The sequence below is a fragment of the Cebus imitator genome, unplaced genomic scaffold, assembly GCF_001604975.1.
Source record: "Cebus imitator isolate Cc_AM_T3 unplaced genomic scaffold, Cebus_imitator-1.0 Scaffold68, whole genome shotgun sequence".
NCBI lineage: Eukaryota > Metazoa > Chordata > Mammalia > Primates > Cebidae > Cebus > Cebus imitator.
In genome coordinates, this window is record NW_016107383.1 from 9,058,093 (window position 1) to 9,072,075 (window position 13,983).

The 13,983-nt window shown below is 40.8% G+C and overlaps 1 protein-coding gene across 5 annotated transcripts in view; it reads left to right on the forward strand.

Moving 5' to 3' along the window:
* Positions 1–2,525: 2,525 nt before the first annotated feature.
* Positions 2,526–13,983, forward strand: part of TBC1D31 (TBC1 domain family member 31) — a 75,690-nt gene continuing 64,232 nt past the window's right edge. The window contains exons 1-4 of one of the 5 annotated variants that reach the window (XM_017530723.2): positions 2,582–2,725; positions 6,857–7,003; positions 9,679–9,751; positions 12,684–12,799. In XM_017530723.2, the coding sequence (XP_017386212.1) occupies positions 6,979–7,003; positions 9,679–9,751; positions 12,684–12,799 (214 nt within the window). In that variant the 5' untranslated portion in view covers positions 2,582–2,725; positions 6,857–6,978. Of the gene's footprint in view, positions 2,726–6,856; positions 7,004–8,499; positions 8,702–9,678; positions 9,752–12,683; positions 12,800–13,983 lie in introns of those variants that run through there. The other 4 variants (XM_017530725.2, XM_017530722.2, XM_017530720.2 and 1 more) reach the window with 4 other exon arrangements.

Consider the following 13,983-nt stretch of genomic DNA (forward strand, 5'->3'; position numbering starts at 1 on the left):
ATATATATATATATATATATATATAAAGGTTCATACTATATACCTTTATAAATACATATAAAAGTACATACAAATTGTATACCTTTATACCCTACAAAGGCATACTGTATGCTAAAGGTATATTTATATATAAATAGCTATATAGTATACCTTAATATATAAAGGTATATAGTATAGCTATATAGGTATATAGTACAACTTTATATATATATTATAGGTATATAAGTTATATTTATATGCCCTTATACACTTATATACCTTTACATGTGTATGTGTATTATATATATAACAGATATACATATGTGTGTGTGTATATATATATACATATAAGTAGAATGTACCTGTTATTGAGTGACTAATGGTTCAGAAAGGAACTAGAACATAAGGGACTACCAATTAGTGTTGTAAGTATATACATATATGTGTGTGTATATATATTTGTATGTATACATTTGGATGTCCAAATATATATATATATATATATATATATATATACACACACACACACAGATATATACATGTATAATATGTACCTGTTATTAAGTGACTAATAATTCAGAAAGGAACTAGATCACAAGACACTACCAATTGGTGGTGTAAAACCTGGGAGATCTAATGAGCAGAAAGTTAGCAGCTGTTGGTACACATCTTTCCAGTCGACCTTCAAATTATGCCCCCAAAATCAAAAGTTAAGTACAAAATGGGAGCCCAGAAGATCTGTAGTATTTAAACCTCTTTGTCACATATCTGAGATTGAATAGGATGGTCACATGGGCTGGGGCAGCCCAAACTAGCTAAGCTGTAGATAGGTTAAGCCAGAGAAGTTAAGAAAATCATTCAGCAGATTCATCTTTGCCTCTGATAAAAAAGTTTCTTTGGTTAACAGTGTGGGATAGAAATGTTGTGAAATAACCTATTTCAGGTTAGGCCCCATAGCTTAAGTTTAGCATTCTAAGCTTCCGAAATAATAATGCAAACATTCGTACATGTAGTTTATCGCCATCTCAAAACCAATAAATAAAGATGAGCTGCAGTTGCTTCCTCAGCAAAAGGTTCATTACAAGTTGTCTGATCTTTTGGAGCCACCCCTTGATAACAATATAACGTTTAAAAATCTGCATTAGTATTTTTTTTTGAGAAATTGTCTTTCTGATCAAGAGTTTCAACTTTTCAAATACCACGACCATATAATTTTTTTAATGTCATTTTTCTGTTGTGGAATAACACGGGGACCAGAAATAGAAAGACTTAAAGTTTCCTTGTCTGCAAAAGTGGGTAATATTAGTACTTACCTGTAATAGGATGAATTGTGTCCCCCCCCAAAATATATGTCCACATACTAATCCCAAAATCTGTGACAGTTACCTTATTTGGAAAAACAGTCTTTGCAGATGTAATTAAGGATTTTGAGATGAAGAGATCATCCTGGATTATTCATATGGACCCAGTGACACGTTTCCTTATGAGAGAAAAACAGAGGGAGATTTGAAACAGAAGAGAAAAAGACGCGTCCTAGAATAGAAAGACGTATGAAGATGGAAGCAGAGAATGGAGCGATGTGATCACAAGCCAAGAAAGCCAGCACCCCCTAGAAGAACAGACAAGTAAGAGAATCTTGCTTAGAGCCTGATAGGAGGCTGCAGACACTTTGATTTCCGATGTATGGCCTCAAGAAATTCCCGAGAATACATTTCTGTTTTTTTATGTCACCAAGTTTGTGGTAATTCGTGACGGCAGCCTCAGGAAATTAACGCACAACCTCATAGAGCACTAAAAATGAGATAATTAGTACCACCTAACTTGTAGATTTGCTGCAAGGATTAAAGGAGTTGATATATTCGGAAAGCAAGTAGAAAAGTGCCCCGTACCTACTAAGCCCTCCAGAGGCACTAAGTGTATTTTTACCAAAGAACTCTAAAGTCAAGGGGGCCAGTTGTTGATATTATTGCTTTTCTGGACCGTGATTGGTGGACTGGACAACATATTGCCAAAAGGTCTTGATAGATTACGGAACTGAAAAACCAAACCATGAGGATGGTGAAAAGGTCAAGAAACATGGACTATTTTTCATCTGTAAGCGTCTTTTGAGCCCAAAATTTCTATAAAAGAAACCCATCCACTCTCAATGCATTTGTCTCCTTGCTTCTCTGCATTTGTCTCCTTGCTTCTTAGTTATTTCTATACAATTCCTTAACCCTTAAAAGCAATTTATAACGGGATGCAGGAATCACAGGAGAAAATCATTTTCATTGCCTCTGATGGGATCCTAAAACCCCGCAAGTCTCCCAAAGGGGAGAATGCCAAAAGCCAATTCCTCGCCTCTATGATCCACCTGCAGAAAACTACGATTCCCAGAAGGCTTTGGGTCCGGGGGCGTGAAGACAGACCTCAGAAAGGGGCGGAGTCTAAGAGAAGCTCTTTGGTCGATTCCATTGTCCAGAGCTGGAGGGGAAGCCTCGACGGAGTTTGGGAGGAATCAGCCTTCCGATTGGTTGTTAGTAGAAAGAGGGTTGGTGCAGCTGGCGGATGCCGGACCCAGGCCGCCCCATCTGGCGCTCAAATTTCCCGGGCCGGGAGCGCGTGGCCTGCCGGGAAGGCGTCGGAACGGTTATCCAGCGGGCCGCAGGCGGCGGCGGTCGAGCTTCGCCATGCAGAGCACGGACCTGGGCAACAAGGAGAGCGGCAAGATATGGCACCGCAAGCCGTCCCCGGCCACGCGGGACGGGTAAAAGCGGTGGCGGGAGGGCGCGGGCTGTGGAGAGAATAGAGACCGGCGAGGAGGGGGCGCCGGGCAGCGGTCCGGGTTCTGGCTCGGACCCAGCCCCGCATCCGTGGATTGGATGTCCTGCGGTGGAACAGGTGGCTCCGGACGCAGGGTCCGCAGAGACGCTCGTCTGAGTTCTGCCGGGCGGGGGTCTAGTCCGGGACCGCGAGGAGCAGGAGGAGGCAGGTGGTCCTCACACCTGGGAACTTGCGGCTCTTGGTGTGTGCAGGGACTGTCTTGCTTTAATGATCACGGTATCCCGCTAGTGTCCCTGGCACGTAGTAGGTGCTCAGTGAGTATTAACAGTTGGGGCTGGAGCAGAACTCCAGGCGGAGATGCGGGTGAAAGAGCAGGACACTCTGCCCCTTCCAAAGACTGCAGTTTATCCCTCCTTACATCCTTGGATGTGTTCAGGCGCGCAAGCATTCATCAACTGTTGAGCGCCTACTGTATGCCAAGCGCGCCTCTAAGCTCTGGGGACGCCGATGGAGCAAAACACACTTTGCTTCTCTGGAGTTTACTGTTGGCGTGTATGTTAGGGGCAGGGCTTCCATTCTGCATTGCAGGAGGGCTCCTAGTTTGGCCAGCGCTGCTTTTCATGCTGTTCCCAGTTACCTTTCCTGTTTGAAGCTTAGCCTCTTGTGCGATTTCCTGGAAACCTTTGCTCCAAAGCGGTGCCATTTGGATTTCGATTTCTGCACGCGGAGTGATCTTAATGCTTCTAATTCCCTAGGATTTCACAGAAATCGCTTGAGTTCCTGTTTCAGTGTGTTTCTTGTTCTTGTCGTGATTTTTCTTTTCTTTTTGAGACGGAGTCTCGCTCTGTTGCCAGGCTGGAGTGCAGTGGCGCGATCTCGGCTCACTGCAACCTCCACCTCCCGACTTAAAGCGATTCTCCTGCCTCAGCCTCCCGAGTACCGGGGTTTACCGGCGCGCGCCACCACACCCTGCTAATTTTTCTATTTTTAGTAGAGACGGGGTTTCACCAGGTTGGCCAGGCTGGTCTCGAACTCCTAGCCTTAGCTGATCCGTCTGTTCTCAGTCTCACAAAGTTGGGATTACAGGTGCGAGCCACCGCGCCCGGCCTCTAGTGATTTTTCTGTTGATGCTTTGGTTGCTTCTTGACCAATCAGACTTTATGTGTCTACTATGTATATCCAAAGTGGGAGTGAGACATTTTACCAGCAGTTTGTTTGGTTCCCGGTTGCTGTCAGTCCTCTTTATCAATGCTGCTGTCTCATCAACTACATTAAATAAAAAATTTTGTCTAAAGTAGGGATTCCTCAGATTTTTCATTTTCAAATTTTGATTTGGGTAAATACCACCCCCACCTCTGGTATTCTCTAAACATTCTAAAAGTTACAGCCAACTCACCTTCTCTTTCTTGCTGTTACAAAATATCTAGATATATGTGCAAGATTCAAAAAGTGAAAGAAATGGGCTCATTATCCAAATGTCTTTTTTTTTTTTTTGAGACGGAGTTTCACTCATGTTACCCAGGCTAGAGTGCAATGGCGCGATCTCGGCTCACCGCAACCTCCGCCTCCTGGGTTCAGGCAATTCTCCTGCCTCAGCCTCCTGAGTAGCTGGGATTACAGGCACGCACCACCATGCCCAGCTAATTTTTTGTATTTTTAGTAGAGACGGGGTTTCACCATGTTGACCAGGATGGTCTCGATCTCTTGACCTCGTGATCCACCCGCCTCGGCCTCCCAAAGTGCTGGAATTACAGGCTTGAGCCACCGCGCCCGGCCCCAAATGTCTTTATGGTTTGCTTCTTCCACTAAAACACAGCTCATCTTTGTGTTGTTAAAACCCATTGTTTATGCTGTTTAGACAGGCAGAGAGCACTGACTTGGAGTCAGATGTTTTTCGTTGAAGTAAATGTCCGTTTACCAACTCTGACCTTGAGCAAGTTAATCACTAAGGCTGTCAGTGGGATAATCAGATTTACCTGGCAGGATTGTTTTAGACTTTTGGTGCCCAGTAAATATTTGATATTCTTACTATGTCTGAGAACTGAGGAATTCTGTCAGGCAATCTGTGGGAAACTGAAAGGAAGTTGCTCAAAAATAAATCTTGTACATGTGGTTTATATGAAAAATCAGAGGGACAGAATGTCGCTGTTGTGATTGCATCTACGTGGTAGGATTATAATTTGTTTCTTAGTGTATTTCTATATCTTTCACATTTTGAACAATGACTGTAATTTTGTAGTCAGAACATATAATAAGTGTTATAGAAAAAAGACTGGAGGAAAAAGGTGTTTGCTTTGAGTTTAGTTGCCATGGAACATTTTGATATTACTTGTCATTTCTGTATGTTTATTTTTGTGTTTTTAATTCCTTGGGGACTAGATAAAAATAAGCATTGTAAGAATTTTGCTGTTTCCTTTAATGAGTCTAAAAAGCCTTATGTTTAGATAAACATGAAGAAAATGTTTAATCCACTTAATTCAATTTAGCATGCTTTAATGAAGTTATAATGGAGTTAGATGTTTCTAATATAAAATCCAAAAACTAGGCTGGGCGCTGTGGCTCACACCTGTAATCCCAGCACTTTGGGAGGCTGAGGTGGGTGGATTACAAGATCAGGAGTTCCAGACCAGCCTGGCCAACATGGTAAAGCCCCATCTCTACTAAAAAGTAGAAATGGGGAAAAATTAACCATATTGCTATTACCTGCAGACAGCTGCTATTCATATTTGGCTGCATTCATCCTTTTTCCCTATATGTAGATTTTTCTTTCTTTCTTTCTTTTTTTTTTTTTTTTTTTTTTGGAGACAGGCCCTTACAGTGTCATCTAGGCGGGAGTAAAGTGGCGTGATCACAGCTCACTGCAGCCTTGACCACTCCAGGCTCAGGTGATCCTATTACCTCAGCCTCCTGAATAGCTGGGACCATAGGCACATGTACCATCCCTGGCTAATTTTTTGTAATTTGTCTAGAGACGGGGTTGCTTTTGATTTTTCTTCTTTATCTTTTTCTTTTAATTGTATGTGTATGTATATATCAGTGTTTAAAACTTCAGGTTAAGATGTTCTCATTTTCATTTGGCAATTTCATCATGGCTGGGCGCAGTGGCTCATATCTGTAATCCCAACACTTTGGAAGGCCAAGGCGAGTGGATCACCTGAGGTCAGGTGTTCAAGACTAGCCTGGTCAACATGGTGAAATCTTGTCTCTACTAAAAATACAAAAAGCAGCCGGGGGTGGTGGCATATGCCTGTAATTCCAGCTACCCGGGAGGCTGAGGTAGGAGAATCCCTCGAACCTAGGAGGCAGAGGTTGCAGTGAGCCAAGATCGTGCTACTTGCCTACAGCCTGGGCAACAGAGTGAGGCTCTGTCTCAACAGCAACAACAACCAAAAAAAAAAAAAACCAGTTTAATCATTACATATGTGTCTCTAGAATAAGATTGAAAAATAAGCTCTCTTACTCTTGTACATAGAAGTATGATTAATGTGGGTTTTAAAGAATTATTTCTTAAAGCATTTGTTCATTCAATAGGCATATTTTGAGTGTCTTTTGTGTGTTGTAGGCCAGGTGTTGGAATACGGTAATGAGCAAGCAGTTGTCCTAGCCTTACAGAGTTCACCTGCCAGGGAATTCATGGTAGATACATTAGAAATGAAAGTAAGACTCATGCACACTTACTTCACTGTGAAACATCCCATACACAAACGTAAAATCTCATACCCTGTTTATCACTTAATCACAATTTATAAATCTGTGTGTGTGTGTGTGTGTGTGTGTGTGTGTGTGTGTGTGTGTTTTAATGTCCTTATTACTAAACTGTAAGCTCCATTAAAGCAGAGACTGTATCAGTTATTCCTAGCACCTGGTTTGTTTGGTATCTGACACAGTGAGTTTTCAAGTATTTGAGGAATAAATGAACAGTACCCACTTTGGTAATGAGTAGCTTCTGAACTGTTTTTCTAAAGTCCTGGCAAGATTGATTCTAGAGGAGAAATGTGTAGAGCAGTAGGAGGAGGAAGAAGGAATAGACAAAATGCTTTACTTGCAATATTTTTCATAGTATCAAGTAATACTTGACATAGAATTCAGTGTTTGGGTTTTTTTTCTTTGACAGAATTATAGTGAACATCATTCACAACACTTCTGATTACCATCCAAAAGTTTTGCGATTTTTGAATGTGGCTTTTGATGGCACAGGCGACTGCTTAATTGCTGGAGACCACCAAGGAAATATTTATGTTTTTGACTTGTGTGGAAACAGGTAAGCAGATACTTTTGATATCTACATTATTTAATAGGTTATTAATTCACTGACTGTTTTAGTACCTGCTATTCATTATTCATTCAGAAAGATTTATTAAGTTCTATTATATTTCAGGCACCTTGCAAAATACTATCATAAGAACTGAAGGAAGAAAGTCGGAAAGGACAGAATGATAATAGGTTCACATTTTAGAGAATCAAAGTGCTGGTTTTAAAAGTATCTCTAGTAGTTTATTTTTTTCTTAAATTTTAAAAAGTCATTATTGCTCTTTTTTTTTTTTTCTTCCAGACAGAGCCTTACTCTGTCACCCAGGCTGAAGTGCAGTGAGACCATCTCAGCTCACTGTAAACTGCCTCTGGGTTCCAGCAATTTGCCTGCCTCAGCCTCCTGAGTATCTGGAATTACAGGCAACTGCCACCATGCCTGGCTAATTTTTGTATTTTTAGTAGAGATGGGGTTTCACCATGTTGGCCAGGCTGGTATCAAACTTCTGAGCTCAAGTGATCTGCCCACCTCAGCCTCCCAAAGTGCTGGGATTATAGGCTTGAGCCACCATGCCCAGCCAATTCCAATTTATCAGTTTCTGGTGCATCATCAGGCAATCTAGAAAGAATGCAATTTTCTTTGCACATTTTTGTTATGGTGTGCAGATCTAAGAATTTTAAAGAATTGATTTTCATCTGGGCACAGTGGCTCAGGCCCGTAAATCCCAGCACTTTGGGAGGCTGAGGCGGGTGGATCACTTAAGGTCAGGAGTTCAAGACCAGCTTGGCCAACATGGTGAAACCCCATCTCTATTAAAATACAAAAATTAGCTGGACGTGGTGCATGCCTGTAATCCCACCTACTCGGGACAGGAGAATCACTTGAACCCAGGAGGTGGAGGTTGCAGTGAGCCGAGATTGCGCCACTGCCACTACACTCCAGCCTGGGCAATAGAGCAAGACTCTGTCTCAAAAAAAAAAAAAAAAAAAAAAAGTTGATTTTCATTCTTCTTCCTCATCTATTCCCTTGTGAAACAATTTAGTCCAAAAGCAATTAGGTGGGATATATGGAGGTAGATATTCATGCAGTGGGGCAAGGCAGGAAGGAGAGCTGCAGCAGCCCAGCAAGAGAAGCAGAGGGTGTCTGCCTGGGGAGCGGGGCAGGGATGGGAAGCTAGTTTAATACAGGGGGCTTTGATCAAATGAATATATAGGTTATGAGTGATAATGAGGGCCAAGTTTCTCATTCTTAGAAAAGAGACTTCGAAATATGGAAGGCAGAAAACTAGAATAAACCCTGTGGTATTGTACTGGAATTAGATATATCAGTTTGAACCCCTGGTTTTGAATCTATAGAGATATAGAACTAAATAGAGGTATGTACTAATATATGCACACATATTCCTTAGCTTTGTATAGGCAGAGGGCCTGGGAACAACAGCACGCCAGTAGTAATGAATATACCCAGGGTTGAGTTCTTGTTTTCAAAATACCGTTTTCTACCGAAAGGAATCAAGGATATTTGCAGAAATGGCCAACTTCAGAATGTGGACAGGGGAAGTACAGGATGAGCCTGTAACATTTTATAGCCAGAAAAAAGGAACTGTTCAAAGAATGATTGGGATGTGTCCAAAAGACGCAGTTGCCAGCTTGAAGGAGCTCCATCTGGTCACATTGGAGATGGGTCATCCATTGAATACAAATGAAACCTGTGAGTTCATGTTGTAATCAACAAACAGTTTAATAGAAAATGGATATTGAATAGTCACAAAGTACCTCCCCACAAAATACTCGTTAATTATAGAGGGAAAAAAAAGAGTAATTATACAATGAAGAAGCCTAGCAAACGCTGCCTTAATCAAATGACTGAAGTTCATATAACCAGTAGTGGAATAAATCAAAATTTTGTGCCACCTGATAGGATGCAGCGAAAAGAACACAGCATCATTTCTGTGATATTCCTGCCAAGATATATAACCTGAATCTAATCAGTGGGATCGTCACACAAAGCTAAATTAAGGACATCTAATAAGAAAATTGTCCTGTAATCTCCACAAGGGACAAGCTCATGCATTTCGGGTAAAGACTAAAGAACTCCTAATCTGAGGGTGATTAAAGGGACATGACAAAGGCACGAATCTGGTCAGATCCTTTTGCTGTAAAGAACATTATTAGGAAAATTGACAAAATTTGATTGGAGTTTTAGGATTAGATGTTGGTAATGTATAAATGTAATTTCTTGGTGCTGATGGTTGTATTGTGATTATGTGGGAGAGTTTTCTTATTTATAGGAAACTTGATCTTGGTAACTTATTCTCAAATAGTTCAAGAAAAGATGTGACGTCTAACTTATCTGTGATTCATTAGTCAAAAGTCTGTAAATCATTTTTTCTGCCCTTTGCCAAAAAAGTAATAGGCCCATTTTTTCTATCCTTTATTCTTGCTTTACTTACCTCACCAATTCCTAATCTGAAATCAGTACCACTGTTTATTTGCTCATATCCTGAAATAAATAATTATTGTCAATTGATTTCATGACAGAATAATGAACTTCAACATCAAGGATTCTTTGCACTTCATTTGCTTATCTACTGTTACTTACTTTTCCTATTCTCCACCAAGTGTTGCAAACCTTTACCAATTTCCTTGTCTCCTTGTGTTGGACTCTACTCTTACTCTGACTGCCAGCCCTCCTGATTCATGAGAAAATGGACACCTGCAAGCTTTCCTTTCTCCTTCCCATTGCAGCCTCAAATATATTGTAAGTTCAGCCTCCATTACCTTATTCATAAAGTTCAGCCCTCATTAACTTATTCATAAAAACAGGTGATCTTAATTTCTCCCAGTGCTAATCCCTATCTTCTATAGCCTCCCGTGAGACATTGCCCCGTGAGTGTTACTATTTTGTCTGTTGTCCCTTTTTCACTATTGGTTGTTGAGGAGAAAAAATAATTTTCCCTCTTCCCCTCTAAATTCTCAACGGGGGCCCTTGTAACAAAAGACAGATTAACAAGAGAAGAATGAACAAGTTATTAATTTGTATCGTGCATGTAACCCATGAGAGTACCCGGAGTATCCAGGAATTAGTATGAGGCGTTATCAACTTGTATCATGCATGTAACGTAACAGTATCCAGGTATTACTAACTCAAAAAGTGGCTTATACTCTGGCTTATATAGCATCGCCATTAAAGAACAATACATTTTTAGAGAAGTGACAAGACAAAAGAAAAGGACCTTGAGTCTCTAGGGGCAGCAAATTGTGGGAACGGAAATATATGGGAAACTAACGGTGGTTAAAGGCTAGCTATATAGATTTCTCTGGTGCTATTTCCAGGATAATAAAGATCTAAAGTCATCTCCTGTGATCAGCCGTTGTCCTTCCTGGTAGAGAAGGGAAGAGGGACACCTTTGTAAATGTATGCAAATTCATGTAAACTTTTAGACAAGGGCAGAGAGCTTTTCTTTTATCTGTTTTTTCTCAATTCAGCTCAAAATAATCCTTATGCCAAAGTGCCCTGTTATGGGATGGCATGGTCTGCCGCCCTTCACTAAAAACATTTGGGGCCGAGCTGAGCAGTTAGTGGCAGAGCTGAGACTTAAAATCAGACTTGATCATAAAGCCTACTATACTGGGCTCCTTCAAAGTCTTCCTAATTGTTCAATCCATTGGTCTCTTTTCAGTTCTCATTTTACTAAAACACTACATACTCTTATCTTCCCATCCTCCCTGAAATTCTTTTCTTTGGCTTCATGGTACACAGCTCTATTGAATTTTCTGTCTCTCTAATCATTTTTCCCCTTGTTTTACTGACCCCTCTTCCAGTGCCTGCCCTTTCAGTGTTGTGCTCCCAGACAATCTGTCTTTGGCTTACTTCCATATTTCAGCTACTCTTTTTGATAATCTCATCACCATCAAGCCTCAGGCTTCATCTGCCATGTAAACACTGTTGACTTAGACCTACTTCTGCTACTACTACCTACTAGAAATCTAGATTGGGCTCTCCAGGAGCCACTAGCTTGCATGTAACTCTTGAGCCCTTGAAAAGTGACAGGTCCAAACTGAGACATGAAGCATGTGTAAAATTAAAATGCACACTGCAATAGCTGAGGCTGCATTAAAAAAAAAAATACACACTGGATTTTGATGACTTAATGTATTAAAAATTATAAAATATCTCAATTTTTAATTAATTAAATATTGAAATAGTGTTTTAGAAACATGTTGAGTTAGTAAAGTATACTAGTCTGTTCTCACACTAATAAGGACATACCTGAGACTGGGTAATTTATAAAGAAAAAGAAGTTTAGGCTGGGGGTGCTGGCTCATGCCTGTAATCCCAGTACTTTGAGAGGGTGAAGTGAGCAGATCATCTGAGGTTGGGAGTTCGGGACCAGCCTGACCAACATGGAAAAACCCCATCTCTACTAAAAATACAAAAAAAAAAAAAAAAATTAGCCAGGCATGGTGGCGCATGCCTGTAATCCCAGGTACTTGGTTGGCTGAGGCAGGAGAATCACCCAAACCTGAGAGACAGAGGTTGCAGTGCACTGAGATCACACCATTGTACTCCAGCCTGGGCAACAAGAGTGAAACTCCTATCTCAAAAATAATAATAATAATAAAGAAAGAAAAGAAAAGAAAAAGAGGTTTAATGGACTCACAGTTCCATGTAGCTGGGGAGGCCTCACAATCATGGTGGAAGGCAAAGGCACTTCTTACAGGGTGGTGGCAAGAGAGAAATGAAGACTAAGGGAAAGGGGTTTCCCCTTATAAAACCCTCACATCTCGTGAGACTTATTCACTCCCACGAGAACAGTATGGGGGCAACCGCCTCCATGATTCAGTTGTCTCCCACTGGATCCCTCAACAACAGGTGGGAATTATGGGAGCCACAATTCAAGATGAGATTTGGGTGGCGACAGAGCCAAAGCATATCATATATTATTAAGATTAATTTTACCTGCTGCTTCTTACTTTTCTAATATGGCTTCTAGAAAAAATTTAAATTACATATGTAGCCTACGTTCTATTTTTTTCAGACAACACAACTCTAGATTAGTTTCCCCAGGGCCTTAAACAATATGTTTAAAGACAGATTTATTATTTCCTAGCCCCAAACTTACTCCTCTTTTGCCCAAGTTCAGAAGCTTATTTTTTTGTAAATTAAACTCTAGCTGTGTGCCCAGTACTCTACTGAGCACTCAACATGTATTATTTCATTTAGTCATCACAAAAACTTTGTATCTATTCTCATCTTCATTTTACAGAAGAGTGAGCCCGGATTCCTCCTCTTCACTTCACTCCATGTTTAATGCATAGGGAGTCTCTGCTTGGCTTCTGAAACCTCTCCTATTTGTGCTCCCATATCTCTGGCTGAGATTTTCTGTAGTAACTTTCTTAGTGATCTTTATTGCACGTCCCTCCATCCATTTGCCATTGCTGCTAGATCATGTTCCTAAAACGCATGCCTGATTGTGATTCTGCTCTGCTAAACACTTAAAATGGTTTCCTATTCTGGTAACATCCAACCTCCTTAACATGGCACATAGAACCCTTCATAATCTATTTTTGGCCTAAAATGGTAGTTTATTTTTCTGGGTTTCATATTCTTCATCTCTAAGGACTCCTTCCAAGTGGAATTTATAATTATTGGAAGAATTTCTGTTACTAATGCAATGATCTCTTAATAGGTTCAATCTGGTTCAGCGAACAGCACAAGCTTGCACAGCCCTGGCCTTTAATCTTCGTAGGAAATCTGAATTCCTTGTGGCATTAGCTGATTATTCTATTAAATGTTTTGATACAGGTAAGAAGTTCTCCTATGTTTCTTTTGAAGCAGAGTAAAATATAGACTGAAGAACTGCGAGAAGTTTACCAATCTGTACAGCTCGAGGGAGCAGTCCCCGTGATTGCCCTCCCTTCAGACACTGGGTGTGAGCTGGGGGCCCTAGGAGCAGCCTCACTTTATTTAGATCGGTTGAGTACAAAGTCAGGGTTTCTGACTACTGTCAGCTTTGATAATTCACTAGAACAACTCACAGAACTCAGGAAAGCACTATACTTAATGATGAGAGTTTTAATAAAGCAAACGGACTCAAAGTGTAAGTAGCCTAAGGAAGAGACGAATGGAGTGGAATCTGGGAGACTTCCGAAAGGGAAACCTCCATTGTCCTCAGGCTGCATTGCCCTCCCAGGTAGCCCTCCCAGCATTGATGCGTGGCTGACCATCTGCACCAAGCACTGTTGACACAGGGAGTTTACCCAACTTGGTGTTGAGAGTTGTTACTGAGGCTCCATTACATAGGCATGATTGATTGGATTATTCCCCACGTGGACGGACTCATTTTCCAGCCCTCCTCTCCTTCTAAGAAGTTAGTCTGATGTCACCTGCCCCCAAAGCCCCAAACTTCTAATCACGTGGTTGACCTTTCTTGTGTGGCCATCTCCTGCTTTGAGTCTTAGCATAAGTATCTGGTATAATGTGAGGGACCTGCCAGGAATAACAAAGACACTCCTAAGCCAAGGGTTTAGAGGTTACCTCACAGGAGCCTAAACAGAAGCCAGACCTCTCTGTAAAGGTCAAATTCCTTACCACACAGGTACAGTGTCTTTTTTTAGTATGGCCTGTGTATTTTATACCACATTATGTTTTTAAATTGAGAACATAGAGTTCTGTAGACCAAACCTATTACTCTTAAAAAAAGAGATCTCAATTGTATTTTTTTCTTATTAATATAATCAATGTGTTATAATATTCGGCAGATGTATAAATAAAAATAGTAAAAATACTGATAGCTAACACGTAGTGTTTACTCTTTGCCATGAGTTTTCTATGAGTTTATACACATTAGTTAATTTTAATCATCATAACCCACAGAGATGAATACTGTTATCCCCATTTTGCAGATGAGGAAACTGAGGCACATGGGTAACTTAATCAGAGTCCCATAGTTTATAAGTAGTGGAGCCAGGATTCCAAGCCTATGTGGT